General features: G+C 39.9%; 1 protein-coding gene across 1 annotated transcript; it reads right to left on the minus strand.

Annotated features, from left to right (window-relative positions):
- Positions 1-1,988: 1,988 nt before the first annotated feature.
- On the minus strand, positions 1,989-19,478 carry SLC4A1AP (solute carrier family 4 member 1 adaptor protein). The gene is made up of 14 exons (XM_082050091.1): positions 18,849-19,478; positions 17,555-17,741; positions 16,724-16,846; positions 15,784-15,844; positions 14,770-14,909; positions 14,473-14,633; positions 13,267-13,336; positions 9,462-9,651; positions 8,529-8,634; positions 7,745-7,985; positions 6,969-7,043; positions 5,884-5,954; positions 3,638-3,710; positions 1,989-2,433 (listed from the first exon to the last, which is right to left on the minus strand). The coding sequence occupies exons 1-14, from the start codon at positions 19,383-19,385 to the stop codon at positions 2,384-2,386; spliced, it is 2,085 nt and encodes a 694-aa protein (XP_081906217.1). The 5' UTR covers positions 19,386-19,478; the 3' UTR covers positions 1,989-2,383.
- Positions 19,479-19,484: the final 6 nt, after the last annotated feature.

Below are 19,484 nucleotides of genomic sequence, written 5' to 3' on the forward strand. Positions count from 1 at the left end.
TTTATGTGAAAAAGTGTGAGATCTATGTGGGAAAGCATCTCAAAGGTGGAGGCTGTAAGCGTGGTCTGTGCCATGACCAGACCTGTGACGCAAGCCAGCAGCAGAACAGGGCAGGGCTCTCTTCTCCACGATGGGATTCATGCAGAAAACTAGGCACTCAGCCCAAATTACATTTTTGCCATGGAGTTAGTGCCAGATGCCCAGTGGATGAAGGAGTGGAATGGAAAACTGAAGGAGAATGGGAGCTTAAAGGGGACATGTGGACTTTACTCAGCTGCTTAATGACACAAAGTTTGAGTGCTACACTTCCCTAACACCAAAGGCTATGATGGCTGCTCAGTTGTCAGCCAGCTTCTGAAAGAAAAAAATGGGTGTGTAATTAATCACCCAGGGTGCTAAGCTGACATGTAACTAGAGTTTCTATTTTCACAGACTCTGTTAAGTTTTTTACCCATGAAACTAAGCAGTCTACCCTGAGCATTCGATATCAAGGTCTGCAAAAGCTATTCCCTCATTTTTCAGTGCTGCTGCAAATCAAAGCTGTGTACACCCTCTTCCACAATGGGATTATTACAGGGTGCACAGCATGGTGCCTGAGGAAAAAAAAAAAAAACAAACAAGCAGTTCTTGGACACAGACCATCAGGAAATCTTTGATTTGCAATAAGAACTGCAAGATGTAAAAATTTTGAGGTAGGTCTGCAGATCATATAGAAGAAAGATGATGGCAACGGCCTGTCACACAGGGTATGAGAAAGTGATGAAAATGTTTATTGCTGTGTAGAACCCTTTCTGTATAATATTGTGGCCTCTACTTGCATGTGCACATACTGGTTTATGGCTACCACTGGAGGAAAAAGAGATATTTGACCAATGATGTCTATACTTGGCCAAAAAGGAAAATACTCAAACCTGTCATGTGTTACATAGACATCACTATCAAGTGGGAACTTACTTCTGGGATGGCTAAATGATCACTGATGGGATGCCAACAGCTCTCAAATGTAATGGGTGATTTTTCCATGGTTTTATTGAATGCTACCCTGAAAAGGACTGGAACTATCCCATGAGGACTACCTTTGGGTGTTCATATTACACAATGCAACAAAAGACAGATCACCAAAAGAGAGCAGATTTTAATATCAGATCTATATGGGAGCACAAGTGACCTGCTATGAAAAGAAACACATGGGAGCTCATGGTCTTAGGCACGACCCAACTGCCCAGGCCCTGATCCCCAGAGATGTGCTTTTGGCAGCAGGAGACATACCATTTGTCTCTACTACAAAGCAGCCTCCAACAAAAAGATACATCGCTATGATTTTGCTAGTCTCTATCCTTTCATCAGCAAAGCTAAAAAATCCAAAGAGTCTTTTTTTGTTTGTTTGTGGTTTTTTTTTTTGTTTTGTTTTTTGATAGTTTTGACACACTGACCACCTACTTTGGGATGCTCAAAGTAAACGTGTGTGCGCCTCATGGGCTCTTTTCCCCTGTGCTTCCCACAAGCATAAAAGGCAAACGATTGTTTCCCTTGTGCTACCCTTTGTAAAAAGGTGCCAGGCCCTCTGCATCCACCACAAAGAACAGAAGTCCCTTGTAGACACCTGGTACACTCTGGAACTTTATAAGTTAAAGAGCTGGCATGCCTCAAACTGCATTAAGATGGCGTTTTGCTCTTACAGGCTTCATTACAACCTTTTCCAGGATATCCTTCCGTCATTTCTTCCATTACCCACTGATTCAAGATAAGCTGTGCCAGCTTCTTCAGTTCTTTGGTATTTCTGCACCTTTATAACAGTACACACTCACCATTTCCAATCCCCTCAATACAAAGTATTCCAGCAACTGCACGAGGGAGAAGTAAAAACGGTTTTCCTTTGAAAACAGAAGTTTTTCTTCCATAGGGAAGAAAAAAGCAACAAACACTCAAGTTTCAGGTTGTGTTTACCATGACAGTATTTTCAAACAGCAGCCACAGAAGCAAACCAATAATCTTTCTCATTTTAATTGCATAAAACCAAAATGAATACATTTTAACAAGCCTGTAAGTATACAGAGGTGTATTTTTTAAAAACTTCTTTTTTCTGTATATTCTTATTTACTAAAGGAAAAATGAGCCTACAGTTTTAAGCCAAATAAAAAGGACAAGGTTAAAAGTGGAAGAAGAAACAGAAGAATGTGTCGGCTTTTACTTTTAAAAAAAGTATCTGGAAGACAAACAGAGAACACACAGGGAGAGCCGACAGCCAGAGTGGCTACTGATGCCCTTGAATTTGGAACAGCGTCCAAAAAAACAACTCTTTCATTCCTCACTTAACATGTGGTCAAAGAGTCCAAAACAGAGCAGTCCTTCAACCTCAGGTGTACCCTGAGGCACTTGAAACTTAGTAGCCATATTTTTCATTGAGATGAGTCTTGCCATCACCGCTTTGACCTAAGGGACAAAGAGGAAGAGTTGCATTATTTTTTCCCCTCTCATACAAGATGAATTTGTATTCAAGTATGAAATAATCTCTAGGTAGAACCAGTCAGACAAGCACAAAGAGGATGAGTCAGACTGGATACAACAATTCAATTAGGCTTTTGATTTATAGTTTTTAATTCCTCTTAATCTTACTAATAGTGTTAAGATTACATCATATATTCCCCCCCCCCCCTTTTTTTTTTCCTGGTGTCCTCATTATGCAAGCTTAGACAGAAGAGGAGTCTGATTATTAAGGGGCAGGAACAGAAAAATGAGCTCCCTCTTATGGGCACAGCTCACTTGGCTATCCCAGATCAGACCCCTGAGTTACTGAATCAGGAACTTTGTTCCAGTGGATTCATATGCCAGAGAAGTGCAGTCTTTTCACTGCAGGATGATTCACAAGATCGTAGTTTTCTTCAGCAAAATTTATTATAATTTTTCTTATTCCATTTGGAGGGTATCCAAATTATAAGCCTGCAACAACCTCATAAAAAGTATAGTAATGAATCTACCAAATGAAAGCTAAGCTTTGAACTTATAATGAAAACCTCAATGCATGAAAATGAATTTTCCATTTTAGACGAACTGAAAATTCATTACTCTGTTTAAGAATAACCTCACTTAGCTAAGAACACTCTGGAACTGAAGTAAAAAAATTTGTTCAACGTTAACATATACTGCATGTGTGCATCAATTATTCAGTGACTTCACCAAAGTGTTGCCAACACTTCTCTCCAAAACACATGACCCAAAGTTTGTATTCCAATGATTTTTTCAAAAATCTGCAAAGATTTTCAGATTTCACAGGTTTCTATGAAAGAATACTAAGATCACTGGAGCATTTATCCCTAGTGAAGGTTTGAGCTTGTCTTTCAACTAGATCATCCTCTCACTATATATGGAGTTACAGCTTTCACATGATACAAAACTGAAAAACTTCAGGTGTACCTGTCCATCGAGATGAAGCTACTACAGATATAGTTTGTGTTTCACTGCAAGACTTGCATTGCAATACAACAAATATGGGGCATAACACACCATAAAACATCAGGTTTTGGGTAAAGTATTCCTGAAATACTTTTTTTCTCAAGAAGTTACAAGGACACCCTGACTACTTATTAGGTAGATTCTTGAGTTTTAAGACTAAAAACCAGTAAGGAAATGGTGATACCTTCAGGAGGAATCCATATGCAGTAGTCTGGGTCATCATCTGGGTACTGTGAGGAGAAAAAAGGTGGTCGGATCTGCAAAAGAAGAAAAGACTTTTAAGGTGCAACCCCCCTCCAACAATGTGTCACAGCCATTAAATGTCTCATTAATTCAGAAACAAATACTAAAAGGTGAGGGTGTTTTCCACAAGAATCAGAGATGAAAACAGTAATACAGAGGAAAGAAGAAATATCCAACCCTCCAATAGATGCACTTTATTGCCGGCAGAGTCACAGAACAATAGCAGTGCTGGTTAGATGGGACCTCTGGATGTCATCCAGTCCAACCTCCCCATCAAAACAGGACCATTACCAACTGTCTGCTACTGGACAGTTTAATCTTGTCATCCTAATGTTTGGTGGTGTCATCTGACAGAATTTATTTATGCAGAGAAAAGCTTTAGAGCAGGATTTGCAAGGGCTTTACCGATCTCAACACACAAATCCCACTGAAAACTTTGGGTTTAAAGTGACTTTCAAACTGGAATATATAACAGTTCAGGTAACTTAGCTTTCCAGAAGAAAAGAAAATGCAATTTTTTTCATGTCTCACTGGCATCGCTGAAATGTTTAAAACAAACTGAAACAGGTCACTTGCAATTCAGCTGTTGACACAGCAACGCCTTTTTGTTCCAAGGTTTTTAAGTTTTGCCACATCAGCATCATTTTCTCAAGAACTTTTGTTTCCAACAACTGCAGGTAGCTATCAAAAAGTTCATACAACTGTAGAGTGCAAGACTTAAGAGCTCAAAAATGTAGCCAAGTTACTCAGCACTGATTTCCACTACTCTGTAGTATCATGACACAGTCTTAAGTTATGCAGCTGAAGTAATTTTTCATTCCCTCAAAAAAAACTTTCCTTCCCCAAATTAACCTCTAAACCCATTCTTTTGGAAGCCTACTGTTTTCCAAAACAGGAGACTGCAGAGTTAAACAGTTTTTAAATATGGCTTGTGAACAGTACCTTTAAAATTATTTTTCCAGTTTCACATGATTCAAAGTTATTCCTCAAATATTGTAAGAGGAAAAAAACCAAACCAAAATAAAGCTGACTTCTGGTTGGTATTTTCCATGCAAGATCTGAGCCCACAGCATGTGGAAAAAGTGATTTGTGATGGGAGCAAGAATACAGCTAAGTCATCTGGCATTTGGAGAATGCTCAGTGTTAAGAGTGAACTCTGTGCTGATGAGAGGTGCTGACTTGACTGCCTCAGCATGAGAAGCTGCCTTGTTCTCCCATATTTGTGTGGTAAATGCTACAACTTGGGCTTTAACAGTATAAATTTACTCTTGCTTTCTTTATCAACATGCTTCATGGGCCAGCAACAAAGGACAATTCTAAAAGCTGTGCCTACTCAATCCTTGGGTCTTTTGCCAGGACTAACAAGGCAGTGGTTAGCACACACAGGCTGCAGGGTGTTAACTTTAAGTAAATGGTGCAGGGCTAAAACTGAATGGCCACCACCAAGACATTGTCATAATGGTCAGAACTCATGGCCCACAATGCTCAATAATCTTCTTTGATGGCCGTCAGCAGAAGGATGGGATTCAGCTCACCATAATCTTTAGGCTAAAAGCATGCTGTCACTGAAGTTCCTTCCCAGCTCCAGGATGGCAACAATTGCCTGTGTCCCAAAATGTGCAAGGCCCATATACTTTAATACAAATCTTATGCACAGGAAGAACATTGTCTGGTACCTGTACTAAAATTTAGTAAAAATTGGCTTGCAAAAGACAATAATCTCTGAGTGTTCTCTCCTTCCACACCTACAGAAAAGGATGAGGTTTGGTAATGGCAATACAGACTTGCTGTAATTTCAGCCCAGCCTGTTCTGTGTCAGCCAATACATCCTTCCCAAGCTACTCTCCAAGGAAAGCTCTGCAATGCCATTCCCAAAGCTCAGAGAGCATCTATGTTCTACAGCAGTCATGATACAGGAGAAGAAGCAATTAGCAGGGGCTAACTGCCAACTGAAAAAGTGAGAAAAATAAATTTGATTGAATTGAGAGCCTCTATCATGCTTGAAATGCTGTGCTCTACCTTCTCATTGGAGACTCAAAAAATCTGTGCAATTCTACCTTTGGGTCTTAGCAGAAAAGTACTACTATCACTAAGTGACAATGAAATTGCTGCTATTTCACTAACAAAAACCTACTAAATGATTCATTGAAAGGCTTACACTACAGGAGTTATGGTATCATAACTGACCTTGTTTGAGCTATTGATTTTCTTAACTTTCTCAGATGTCTCTTCAGGTTCCTTACGTGCTGCCTCAGATGCTGCCAAGAAAGAAGATTTGTATTATGACACATCATGAATGACCAATTCTATCAGAAATAAGCTTATAGAAAGTTCACATAAAAATGGATAAGTCTAAAAGGAAACTCAAGACAGCTCACTGCAACAAAATTCATACTGTTGAACATATTTTTGGCTTTCATAGATTAACTTATGTTTAATGCATTGTCAGGCAACTGCCTGAATGCAGTTTAATAAGATCCTATATTTGGGATTCTGTAACACGCTTTTAGTTAATGGCAGGTGTTTATATTCTAAAAAGATATTCTGTGTGATCACTGCAGCGAGCAATTTGGAATGAAACAGTAGGAAATGTATGGGACAAAGTAGTTTCACAGTAACACAGATGAGAGTAAGACAAAGACAGAAGTATGCCCGTTTTTTCTGCCACTTAATCTGTGAAATACTGAGAGTCTTGTAGATTAAGTCTACAGACAAGATTATGAGGATAGGACAACATATTCTTAAGAGTCTGAGTTATGAAAAAACAGAAAGTTTATACAGATAGTCAGTACATCAAACACAGTCTTCATTTTGAGGATCTGATTTTTTTTTGTGTACATGTAGAGGGGTCATCTGAGTCATTAACAGACTTATCTGATGCTATGTAGTATTTGTCACTTTATAAAGGAAAGTTCTGTCTTTCTGTAGTGTTAAGAGCTACTGCAAGAAAACAGGGGGCGGGGGGAAGCATTATGTTTATGCTCCTAAATTAAAATATGTTCTCTCCTTGTGCTATATTTTTTTTAAACAAAGGATTTCAAAGCACTTAATAATATGAAAAGCAAGGAGAACAGAAACACAGCTGAAGTGACCTGTCTCCACCATACACTTACCACTTCAAGTAAAACACAATCCTTCATTTGAATTCTAGATTCTTATTGTAGGCTCTAGATTAGGCTTAGTCTCCTACTGACTGAAGACATCAATAGCTCTTTAGACAGTATCTAAACCCACATGCCACTGTATAATAGAGTCTAAATTGTAATGCTCACCTTGAGATTTCTCTTGTGAGAGCCCCATCTGAGATTTATTCCTTAGTATTTTAGGCTCAGGCAGAAATTGAACACCTGAAAAAAAAAGAGCTAAGTTAGCGGTCCATAGTAACTATGATGAGTACAGCGCTAGAGCACCCCTGAAACGAAGTACAAAAGGGAACTTCCAGCTGCATTTGTCTCAGGAAGAACTCTTCTCTTAAAAGTCTTCCAAACTATTTCACCCACCAAGTCCACCCCAATACAATATTAAATAAAAAACTTGTGACCAGTTAAAACATACTTTTGAAGAGCAACCTGTCCAGCATGAAGACAAGAAGTTAGAATCAGGTTTCTGTCATCAAACACACTATTTACTGAGAAACATTATTACTGAGCTTTCAAATGCATCAAGTTGATACAGGAAAGGATAGACTGGAGATAAACCATACAGATACAAGGAAGACATGCCTCCATTAACACCTCTAAAATTATTTTTCCTCCTTACAAACTGATCTGAAGTTTTACAGAGACATTTATTTTCTTATAGGATCTTTCTTGAGCCCAGGACATTTCCACCAAAAGCATGAAAAACTGACAGCCAAGCAGAGTTTCAACCAGAACCATGTGAAACTCATCTCTTGGCACACAGACTCTGGACTCATGGCAAAAATCTACAAAAAAGAAATTTGCTGGAAAACCTGTGACTCAAACCCTTGGAGACTCACATAGCTCTGAAAAATTCATCAGTAACAGACTCTGCTTCATTACTGGAAAAATCAAAACGAGTGGTTTACCATCCTGAAGGGACTCTTGATTCTTGTTGTTGCAAGGAGAACCAGCAGCAGCATTAGTTTCTTCTCCTGTTTCTTCCTCTGTTGTCCTTTTCATTTCCAGGTTTAATGCTCTGCTGTTTGTTGTATCTACCTCTTGCTCCTCCTCCATTTCTTCCTCTTCTTCTTCTTCCTCCTCCTCTGGTCCATCATCCTTCGTTTTTAACAAGCTTTCGGGGATGTCTGGACGCTTAACAGGCAACTTCTGAGGGAGAAAGACTTGTGCATCAGTGCTAAGATAATATAGAGGAAACATTACACATATTACTGTCATAGAAACATCTGGTAAAAGAACACTCTCAGGATGAAGAATATTTTGGTTTTAAAGAAAAGTTATTAGTAGAAATGGAAGATGAAAAAATACATCCAGTTCATAGACAAGGAGTGCAGTCTTTTCATAAGAGAGATAGTGGAAACTGAATCAATCTTGCATATGATCTTAGATAAAAGATCAAGAAGAACAGAATAAAGTACAGGAGCAGCTGCTGAGGTATAGCAGTAGTTCATCCTGATGTTCCCAGGTTTTCTCCACTTGGTCCCCTGCCTTTGACCACAGCCATGCTCCAGGACACTGACTGTGCGAGGGCACAGAACAGCAACTCCTAGCAGCAAACAGTGTCCAACAGCCACTACTTGCTGCCCTGTGCTTGCATCTCCATGCTCTGTAGTTGCCACCTACAGTCTCCACAGCCTGAGAAGGTGTCTGAGAAAAAGCCCCCGACTCATAATACTTACTGGTCCAACTTACCCCTAGGCTTCCAGTTTTCAGCTTGAATTTGCTCCCTCCTTTCATTGCACCAAAGAGAGGCAGGGTAATCTTTTTTGTCTTGCTCTCTGCTTCCAGATTGTAACTCCTAATAAAAAATAGATACACATGAAAACAGTGTATGAAGTATCAAACAAGTCTTATATCTACAAATGCAAAAAATCTGCAAATTGGAAGTAGGCATTTAAAAAATTCCTATTATTTCTCTCTCACTTGGAGCACCCAAGGAAGAAGCTGCAAGAGATGACTCCTCTGTCCTATCTACATGCTGGAGAATTCATACACATCCAATAAAGGAAGAAAAAAAAAAAAAAAAAGAGAAAAAAAAATCACTATCAGATAGACTCCCTCAAATTCAATTGCACACACATACTTAAATATGTATATATAAAAACACACCCAGAAGCCAAAACACAATTTAAGTAAATTAATTAAGTAATTAAACCTCTAAACGAGCTTCCACTAGCAAATTACAAACCCAGCACACTCCCACTTGAATTGCAGCAGCCTTGCTAGGCAGTAGATGAACAGCCACTATACTTGACTTCCAGGTACGTTTCACGGAGTGAAAGTGGTTCTCACGTTGCACATAATAACTAATTATTTATCAGTTCCTTTTGGATGCAGGTTGGGAAAAAAAATAAAATAACAAAGCCGACAACAAGCTTCCAATCCACCTCCCCTCATCCCCCCTGTGTGGGCTTATCTTGCTCCCTTGTTGTGGTGCACCTGCCTCAACTGCAGATGCAGCAAGGGCCAAAAGGCACAGCCGTTCTTTGAAGAGACGAGCCAGGTAGTTTGGAAAGCCGTCCTGCTTTTGGGTTTGGAAAGCTGACTACTTACTGGGTTTGCACAACAGCCCATGGGCAATAACAACAGTAAAAGTAATCATTGTACACTTCTGCCAAGACTTACGGGGGCTTCAGCTCAGGCAGTTCTGCAGGCTTGACAAGCTTTATTAATGCTTTCAGTCTCTGTTGCTCTTTCCTCAGTTCAAATGACCGCAAATGCAGCTTCTTGCGTGCCACGCTGTCTAAAGTGCATCCTGATTTTATTTCAGTCATGAATTCGTCCAAGGAATCTTGAGCTGCTGGCTGGGACTGGACTAGGCAAGTTAAAGGGAAGATACACATCGTTATGTGTGGGGAGAGGAGAGCTGTACTCATCGAATCCTACCTTTAGAGAAAAAGGCATATAGGAAAAACTACCCGCTCTGCAAATTTCTGTTAAATGGTGAAGTAATGGAGGTTGTTAGCCCTGGAAAGATAAAAATATTTCTTCTAACAAAAGCCCAACAGTAAACCTTAATCCACTTACATAACAAAACCTCTCCTAAAATTGAACCTGTCTTTATGAGTAAGTGTCTCTATTCAACACTGTTCATCTCACTTCAAGATCTGCTGTCCCTAAAAAAGCAGCTTATGGGTTTTTTTTGTAGGCACAGGCTAAAATAAACACAGCTACAAAGAATCCCACACCACTGCATGTGGAATCCCATTTTGGCTTTCCTGGAATATTTATGCAATAACATTTGCAAAGCTCAAAATGAATCAGCACATAATGCTGCCTCCTACCGCTTGGTGATTGAGTGCATACAAGAATAGTTTCATACATTAGGCCAATCACACAAAATTTACCCTTGTTTTGACCTGATTTTCTAACAAGAAAACACTGTTCTGTACTTGAAAAAGAGTAATGACAGTTTTTCTACTCCACCCAATTTCAAATATGAACAATTGTATGCATATTTGAATAATTAAAACAAAACGCAGGAGGAGAAACTAAAGTTCTAATGACTAAGAAAAATAAATACAGATTTCTAACATATGGCTTTAAATAAATAAAAAATAAATTTAAAAGAATCCAGGAAAACTCATTTCTTGGGCTTGAACAATGCTTCAGAAGTTTTTATATTGTGTTCAAAACCAACTTGAAGGCAAACAAAGAAAAATCTTGTTGCTAGAATTTTAACAAGCCTTTTGACAGGCAGCCTTCTGCCTTTTAGTATTATATGAAAAGTGTCATAACTAGTATTTATTTGCTGCATTATAAGCATTTATGTATTATTATATATGCACAAGAATAATTGTGTGACCAATGAGTTATTTTCGGTTTAGCTTGAGTTAATTGAATAGCACTTGAAATTTTAAATGTGTACAAATAAAATAAGTTATTGTTAAGTGTACATATTCAAGCAGCTTTATATGACTTAAATATTTAGAGAAAGTCTAATAAGACTCGTGTTTACAAATGGACTCAACTGAAAAGGATATTTCTTATCTAGAACAAAACAATTTACAATTTGCAAATGTATGAAAGCCACAACAGTAAATGTTCAAAGATATACAGAATTAAAAGGCTCCAAAAGATAAGAAACAGTTGCAGCATCCACCTCTACACAAATATAAATGATGACAAAACATGTCATAAAAGAAATTCAGATAGAAATACTTTTCCTCTTAGCTACTCATATGAGCCGAGAGAAAAATCATCAACAAAAAGGTATTGTTAATAGTCTGAACCTCGTAGCAGGCAGGAGCTGAGCAGAGTGATGGTTAAATTTAAAGACCAAATTTCAAATATAAGGTTTAGTGTGTAAACAGATAATAAAGAACAATTAAAGGTACAGTTCTACAGCTCACTTCTTTAGCTGCAGAGCAGCATAAGAGTGCTTCAGTCAGTGAGGGATCTTCAGAGAGTCAGATTACCCTTCTTGCAAACAGAATTCCACCAACAGCACCTAAAATCAGGTAGCTCAGCTTACAGCATTACTGTTAGCATTCAATATTTGTTGCAGCTGTTTTCTACACTATTGAAGTAAAATTTGACATTACTAGGAGGTCAATCAATCATGGCTACTATACTTCATATTCCAGGGAAAAAAGCTACAGGGCTATTTACTGCACCATCAACTTATTGATAATTTTCTTCTGAAAAGGCAACCAAAGATGAGACTAAAGAGCTCTGTGTACTTGATTTTCATTGAGCTGCATCAGCGAATAAGAGATACAAAGTCAGTCTATCAGTAGTTAGTTCTGAAGAACTCCAGAGAACAATTTATGAACTTCCACAGCAATTGTTTAGACAACCACTTAGTTTCTCCAAGGGCTTGGTGAGAAGTGTAGCAATTAGCTTGCCACTCACTCATTGGTCTCTCCAGACTCTTGCCCTTAGGCTACAAATAGTCGTTTAGAGCAAGCAGAAGTGGGTTAAGGTTTCAGAACTGTATGTAATGCAGCAGCTTTGCCAGACAGCTCATGGAAGTGGTAAGAATCAACCATGATCAATACACATGCTCCTGGCTTGCACTTGTAATTAATATTTGTGATTAACCTGAAGCATCCAAAGAAATCTGAGAAAACACAAGTATCTAGAACAAAGACACGCAAAGTAACTGATGATGCAATATTCCCATCCAATACTGAATTACACTGTATTGCAATAAGTGCTGAGACTGCAATTTTTCCAAGGCTCTAAACTGGTTGTGTAACCAGCTACAATTTACCAATCCATAATAACACGTATCAGAATCATATGCTATTAGTAGAAGTCTATAAATGAACTGATTCTTCCTTCTCCCAGCCTCTACTATAATATTGTCTTGTTGAGAAACAGTATCAGCAGAAACAAACGCATCATAACATAGGAAAGCTTGGAATTGCATATCTCAGACAAGACAAAGCATTGGCTTCTCCTGCCAATCATTAAGTACTTATCAGTACAGTCATGCTGAAAACAATTCCTTCAAACACACTAAATGGACCCATCAGTTAGAATGCTCAGTGGAACAGTGAGTTTCACTGAACAGTGATCTGGTATAATCAATAACCAACAAAACTGTTGATACAAACAAATTTCTGTGTGGGGCTGAAGTACTAGAAATAAACAAACCTGTATAAAGCACAAAAGACAGCCCAGCTCTCAGATTGCTGCTGGGCTTCCTGGAGATGAATTCTTCTGACAAACTGACATTGCAACTTTTATTAACACAACTCCGTTTGTATGATGAATCAGCCTAAATACATTTCCTTCATGCCTTCCTTTTATTCCACAAGACATCAGTAGCAACAGAAAACTAAAAGCAGCTATTAGTATCTAAATCTATCTCCTTACCAGATACAAACCCCACTTTGGAAGACGAAGATATATTCCTAGAAACCAAGTGCAACCCTCATAAGCTAGCAAATTCACTGAACATACAGTCTAAGTGTCAACTGCTTTGATTCCACCTCTCTTTTTTCTCACCTTTCATTTTTAATGGTGCATTTGCAATGAGAGAAGTAAAATAAAAGATTTTCTCTCTTGTGTCAGTTATTTGTTCTTCTCTTACAAATAATTTTGGAGAGAGTGGAAAAAAAGCGTTCCTCAAATTAGGCCTATTTCTCTAAGATGGGCAGATGAAAGTAATAACGCTCAGCCCTCTTAAGCTTCAGGAACTTGTACACTCACTTCCTTACCTTAACTTAGATGTTGTTTGCTTTGGAAAAAGCTGCATTCAGTAGCAAGTGACTACAGACATTGAGTACAGAACTTATTGGATGAAAAGCGTAAATATCATCTCCAGATAACTCTGTAACTTGCAGACCTTCCCACCCCTTTGTGAAAAGTAGACGCTACCAAAAAAAAAAAAAAGCACTTAAGACAGATATCCATGATACATTTTCATCTCTCTAGTGTTCTTCATAGAAAGCACTACAATCAAATTAACTTCATGCCTTACCTTTCCCTGAAGACTTCAGCTTCTCTGTTATCTCAGAAAGCTCATTTTCAGCTTCATTTAGCTTTTTGACCTATGAAAGAACAACATGCTTAGAAGATCTTTTTATCTTCTTAAAACTTCCTTTTAAGAGTTACTCAAATATCCTACCAAATTAACTAAATTTTTCTACTTCTGATCTTTAACCAGGAGTTTCTAGGCTGAAAAAAATATTGTCTAGATTGTTCCTAAACAACTTGATAGTCCTTTTCTTTCTGAAACACAAAAATATGTATAATGCTTCTGCAGCAATGCCAAACCACCACTGTGATCCTCCAATCCTCCCTATCCCTGACCCCCCACACTCTTTTGTCTGTAGGACTTTCAACCGTCATACCCCTCTCAGTGCAGGCGGCTTACTTTTTGAAGAAGAACAAGATCCTTCTTTGGGATGTGCCCTGTACACTTGAGAGCTTGCAGTTATTTTCTGATGCTTTTAAAGTATTTTAAAAGTATCCTGTTCTGGTATTGAATTCATCCATTGCCATGATCCACCAAGTAGAAGCCAATGCCACATAGGTAAAAGCAAGGTAGTAAGTACACTTGCAGCATAATAAAGCAAGCAATATTTTCAGGTATTTATAGATGTTCACAAAGAAAAACCCCACACTATTCAGAGTTGTAAAGCTATCTTCCCTCCCCTATTTTATGACAAATTAGCTCTTGTACACAGTGACAGAACCTCAAGGACTGAAGTCTGCTCTCCAGAAAAGGGACAACACAAGGAGCTGCAGACTGCTTTTTTGCAGATTGATTGGTCTTAAGGCATGACACCTCCTGGTAACAGGGTGGCTCATTCTCTTTGGCCAGTCATCCTTGTTGCTTACGGGAACAGATGTGTGCCAGTTGCCAGGCACAATGAGGGTTTCCGTGATGTGGATACTAAGTACTAAACTGAAATAACACATTACTTTGTTGCTGTTGTTAAAAAGTCTAAATTTTCATCTATATCCCAGGTTATTTTTTTTCTTCCTATAAAACATTTGAAAGGTACAATCACCAAATTTAGTCTGATTTTATTCAAACTTGGCCAACTGGTAGCTAAAGGGCTGAAATGATAATAACTATCAGACTAGCAAAGAAAGATCAAGAAATACGTTTTACTTTCTTTCTTAGTAATACTACATACATGACAGAATAAACTTGGCATGTCATAATAATTCTTCTTACCAGGGAGTCATAGGTCTCTGGCTTTTCTTCTATTTTACCAGCTTTTTTCATTCTGTTCAGTCGTTTCTTTTCTACAGCACCAGTTCGATCAAGGAAGGTGTCATCATCACTGTCATAAAAATCCTCATCTTCCCAGTTCTTTGATTTCCTTTTTCGGGATACTGGGAAAGGTAAGAGAGAAGGCAAGAAACAAAATTATTCACATACCACTGAGCAATCAAACAAATTCAAGATAGCACTCTCAAATTCTTAATTTAGAGCTTTTAGAATGATCAGAGCATTTGAGTAGTTATTCACCTGCTTCTTGCCTCAGGACTCCCCGAGCGTCGAGCAGCCTGCAAGCTTCCAGTGCGCACTGTATCATTGCTTCCTTCTTCTTTCCTGAGTGGAGAACCTCTGCCACCAGCTGCTTCCCTGATGCATCATCCACAGGCAATCTGTTCAATTCGAAGGATCGGAAAACAGCTCAGATACAAACAGCTTTTCATGGATGTTCCTTAGATATTATATTTATCATGCTGCCATTGTTCTTACATTTCACTCTAGTCTTTTTTTGTGGGTCAAATATTTTCACTTTTCATACAGTACCAATGAAAACACAAGCATTGATTTCCTAAAATATGCAAGTAAATTTTATTTCCACACAAAAAATTCTTCCTATATTCATTCCACTGGGAATACAAGAAGCTAAAAGGTCAAATGTCAACCCCCCAAATCATTTTAAGCACCAGTATCTTGCATCCATGCAAAACCAGTAACAAATATTTTCCACCACATTGAAGCAAAGGTTTCTTAAGCAGTGCAATCATTGCAATATTTTAACTACACATTTGAGACCTACCCTGTTGCCTTAATTTTCACCTCACATTCTCCTGTCTTATAAAAGAACAATGTCAGTGGCCTCTTCATATTAACCCATCAAAAACTGTCTTATATCATAAAAGAACTCAATTTGGTACAGTGTAGAATATTTTTTTTTCTCTCTCCCATTAGGGATGGAAAGACACTGTTTCCTAGTTTTTTCTCCCGTATTTCAATTCTATGTATTTCTCAAAACAAAGGGAACTGAAAGAACCTAGACTTTCGCAATTGTTTTCTTTAAGGAAAACCAAATGCTGCCAGACCCGAAAGGAGTCCAGACACCGAACTAGGCACTGATCCTTGAACCTTCTGTCTCAGTATCAGGGCTTAGGTCTAATTCCAGTCGGCCTCCTTGCCAAGTGTGACAAGACAAGTAATTCCTTCAGATTTTATTCATGAATTCAATTATGCCAGCTTCTATGTACAAAAGGTGTATGGAGATATACATACTTGATCCTGCATAGCCAGCTATTGTGCCCACGATCATCGTACTCGTATTCTAACTCTTCTCCTAGAGAGGAAAAGAAAGAAAGGCGATGTAGTAACCAAAACTGAAATAAGCAGGAATAATATTTACAGCAGAGAAAAAAGCCATGGTTATACAAAAGAGGTAAAATGCCCTTGTTACATATCAAAGTGCTGAATTTGTTGCCTTTTTTTTTTTTTTTTTTTTTTTAAAGCCATGGGATCTTCAGTTGGTATTATGCTCATCTGGCTGTTTTTCAGAATCAAGTTTTTTTCAGATAAAAAACCAACAAAAACAAACCAACAAACTCTAAGTGGCCTGGTCAGCAATACATAGTTAGAAGAAAAAATAATCTTGCCGCTGTATGTATTAAAGTAAATGACACTGAAGTAATGACAGTTTGCAATCTGGATTCACAGATATTGTTTAACTTCAAGATTAATTTTCACTTTAGCAAATAAGTGAGTCATCTGTAACTTCACTGGCAACCATTGAAAGTTTAGACCAACTCATTGTTATTTTTTGTCGTTTTATACTTTCCAATTCTATCTCACAGTCACATTAATCTGATGGGTTTGGATTTTTCAGCATAGCTTCAAAACAGGAGTGTGGTTTGAGTATCACTCCAGAGGAATACAAGGTACTCTCTGCAACTCCCAGTGCAGAAATTAGTAACTGTTGGAGAAGAGGAGCTTCCTTAACAGTAACTAAGTCTCAGATATACAATGATGAGCTACATTTTAATTAAAAAAGAAACAAAAAACCAAACCACTACCAACCCGCACCAAAACCTGACCAAACAATAAACATTACCCATAATATCATAGAAAAGCTTAGCTCCCACACCTGAATTCCCAAAGGAAAACATGAGCACAAGCATCACATTTTGGAAAGAAAAAAATAAATGTAATTAAATAAGAGTACCTTCTCTTTCAAAAAAGCCCTGTAAGGCCTTCCTTGGATCTTTCATATAGAAGGCATCTTGTACATCCTGAAAATCAATAGCAATGGGGTTTTCTTCAACCTCATCCTCCTCAGCATCCTCTCCTAGAAGAAGACATGCAAAGTGCAAAAAACCAGTGAAATGTTAAAAAGAGAACATCAGTATATTTCAGCTTTCTTAGTTTGAAATAAATATCAGCTACATCACCCTAAAATTATTTCCCTTAGTTTGAATATTATTTCTGCATCCAATTATAACAAATCAAAACAAACTGCTTCTTTTTTGCTATTGGTTATTCCATTATAGGATACAGTTTTGCAGATGAATATCACTGCAGTTTCAGGACCTTAAGAGTTTATGTGTTTATACACTTCCATTCCAAAGAACAACTTATTTATACTGAAAAAGTCATTAATTGCAATTTAACTAGCTTTAAGATGCATACTTCCTGCTAAAATTTAAAGACAGCTGTACAGCAGAGAAGCCTCAAGGAATTAAATTTCACCTCTCATGCAAAAGCATGGACACACATGAACAGGAACAAAACGCACAGCATCAACCTAAACTCTCAGTTTAATGTCCTTTTATAGGCACAGGCAAACTACTTTATCCCAGATTTTAAAAGAAGCTCTAGCATAGTTCTCACCAGATATAAGCTTGTCTTGTCACAGTTCTCCTCTTTTTAAAAGGAAGAGGAACTTCCACTGGATTGGGACACTTGCCATCCAGATGGAATTTCAACTCAAGTGTTCACTGAAACTGGCGTAAAGACCTTCCAAGGTGGATAAGCTGATTTATGCATCATCACATACCCATTCCCCAGGAGCAGCTCATGTCACTGTTCTGACTCTTCTCACTTCTTCCCTCCTCCTTTTCCTCTTCCTCATCAGAGTCCTCTCCCAACATTGTCTTTTCTAATTTTGCTTGCTGCTGCTTACGCAGTGCCTTCAGTTGTGTCACAGTTAGCTCCGACTCCGACTCCTGGTCCTCTTCAGGTCCCTACATCACAAATGGTAACTTTACAGAAATGTTTTTTTAAAGGAAAAAAAAAAGAAGTATTTTCAACAGATGCAGATTATATACAATAACATAAATCATTATAGTGCTGTTCAAAATTTGCAATTATTAGACCATTTGCTATGGTTCGCATCCCCAAATATATTGGTTTTTACATCTTTTCTGAAGGGGGGGAAATAAGAAACAAACCTTATTGTGTACTTGTAGGGAGGCTAGTCTCAGATATAACTGTATTTTAGAGGCAGAATTCAAACCTTTTTTTAGCAGTGCCACGTGGGAAATTTGGTGAAACAAGCAACTAAAATCTCAAAAGTGTATGTAGGCCACTTCAAGTGCTTTCTAAGTTCCCACTATCATAGAATCATTTTGGTTGGAAGAGACCCTCCAGATCATTGAGTTCAACCATAATCGAACTCTAGCACTGAAAACCTCATCTAAACGTCTTTTAAATGCCTCCAGGGACGGTGACTCCACCACTTCCCTGGGCAGCCTGTTCCAACACCTGACAACCCTTTCTTTGAGGAATTTTTTACTAATATCCAACTGAACCTTCCCTGGTGCAACTTGAGGCCATTTCCTCTTGTCCTATCACTTGCTACTTGGGAGAACAGACCAAGACCCTCACTATCAAGAACTCCTCTTGATCACAAAGAAATATTAGCGCTTTCCTGATGCATCATACTCTTGGAGAAACACTCCTGATACACTGTACCCACGGAGAGAAATGCTTTTTGCGCTTACTGCAGGTTGGCAGAAGCTGCTGTGCCTGTTCTCAGGCTCAGCCCCCACCCCAGCAGAGCCACCCTGCATCCAGTACCCCCGATGAGGGAAGCGCCCAGCCCCAAACTTCACCGCAGAGCCCACCATGGACACCTCCAACTGACAGCTTCTCCCCAGCAAAACAACCACAACAGCACTTGGCAGCTTTCAAACCATGCAAACCCCCTCACAAGCCAGAAGCTTTCACACACACGCCCCCCCCAGACGCCAAGGAGATCTAGAAGAGCTTGATCCGGGGAAGCTTTCCCCACACCAGCCACACCCACACGCTGCGGGGAGCGCGGCGGGGGCCCCCGGGCCCCGACCCACCTGCAGGAGGAAGAGGCGGGAACTGCCACCGAAGCGCAGCCCGTGGCCCACCCGCACCCGGCAGTAGGTGCGGGGCGGCACCCGCGCCTTGTTGAGGAAGGTGCCGTGGGTGCTGCCCAGGTCGTACACGTAGAAGCCGGCGGCGTCGTCGGGGGCGCCGGTGTCCGGGCTGCGGGCAGCGCCGCGGTACTGCAGCACGGCGTGGTGCCGCGACACCGAGGGGTGCTCCAGGGACAGGGCGCAGCCGGGCAGCCGCCCCACCAGGAACCAGCTGCCGCCCTCCAGCCGCACCGAGCCCAGAGCCACGCCGCCCTTCAGCACCTCCAGCCCGTAGCCGGCGCCGGCCGGCGGGCGGCTGCCCCACGGCGGCTCTTCGTAGCACGGCGCCACCGGCGCGGCGGCCGGGCGGGTGAAGGGCGGCGGGCTGGGCCCCGGCTCTCCGCCCTCCGCGGAGCGGGTCGCGGTAGGCAGTGGGTGGCTCGGCCGCTTGAAACCGGTGGTCTCGGCGCCCGCCTCCGTCTCCATGGCGTCCGCCATCTTCCCGGGTCCGTCCCTAAATAGAGTCCTCCGGGGACGAGCGCCGTCGCAGCTGCAGTACCGGGAGCAGGGCGCAGCCCCAGCTGTCGCGTATCTTCG

The sequence above is a fragment of the Streptopelia decaocto genome (genome assembly GCF_964273445.1).
Source record: "Streptopelia decaocto genome assembly, chromosome: 3".
Lineage (NCBI taxonomy): Eukaryota > Metazoa > Chordata > Aves > Columbiformes > Columbidae > Streptopelia > Streptopelia decaocto.

Coding starts and splice junctions, on each gene's coding strand:
- SLC4A1AP (XM_082050091.1), bottom strand. CDS start 19,385: ATGGCGGACGCCATGGAGACGGAGGCGGGCGCCGAGACCACCGGTTTC. Junction 16,847..17,554: donor GAGCTGCTCCTGGGGAATGG/GTATGTGATGAT, acceptor GTCTTCTTCTAG/GAGAGGATGCTGAGGAGGAT. Junction 8,635..9,461: donor CTGCCTGAGCTGAAGCCCCC/GTAAGTCTTGGC, acceptor ATTTTTTATTAG/GAGTTACAATCTGGAAGCAG.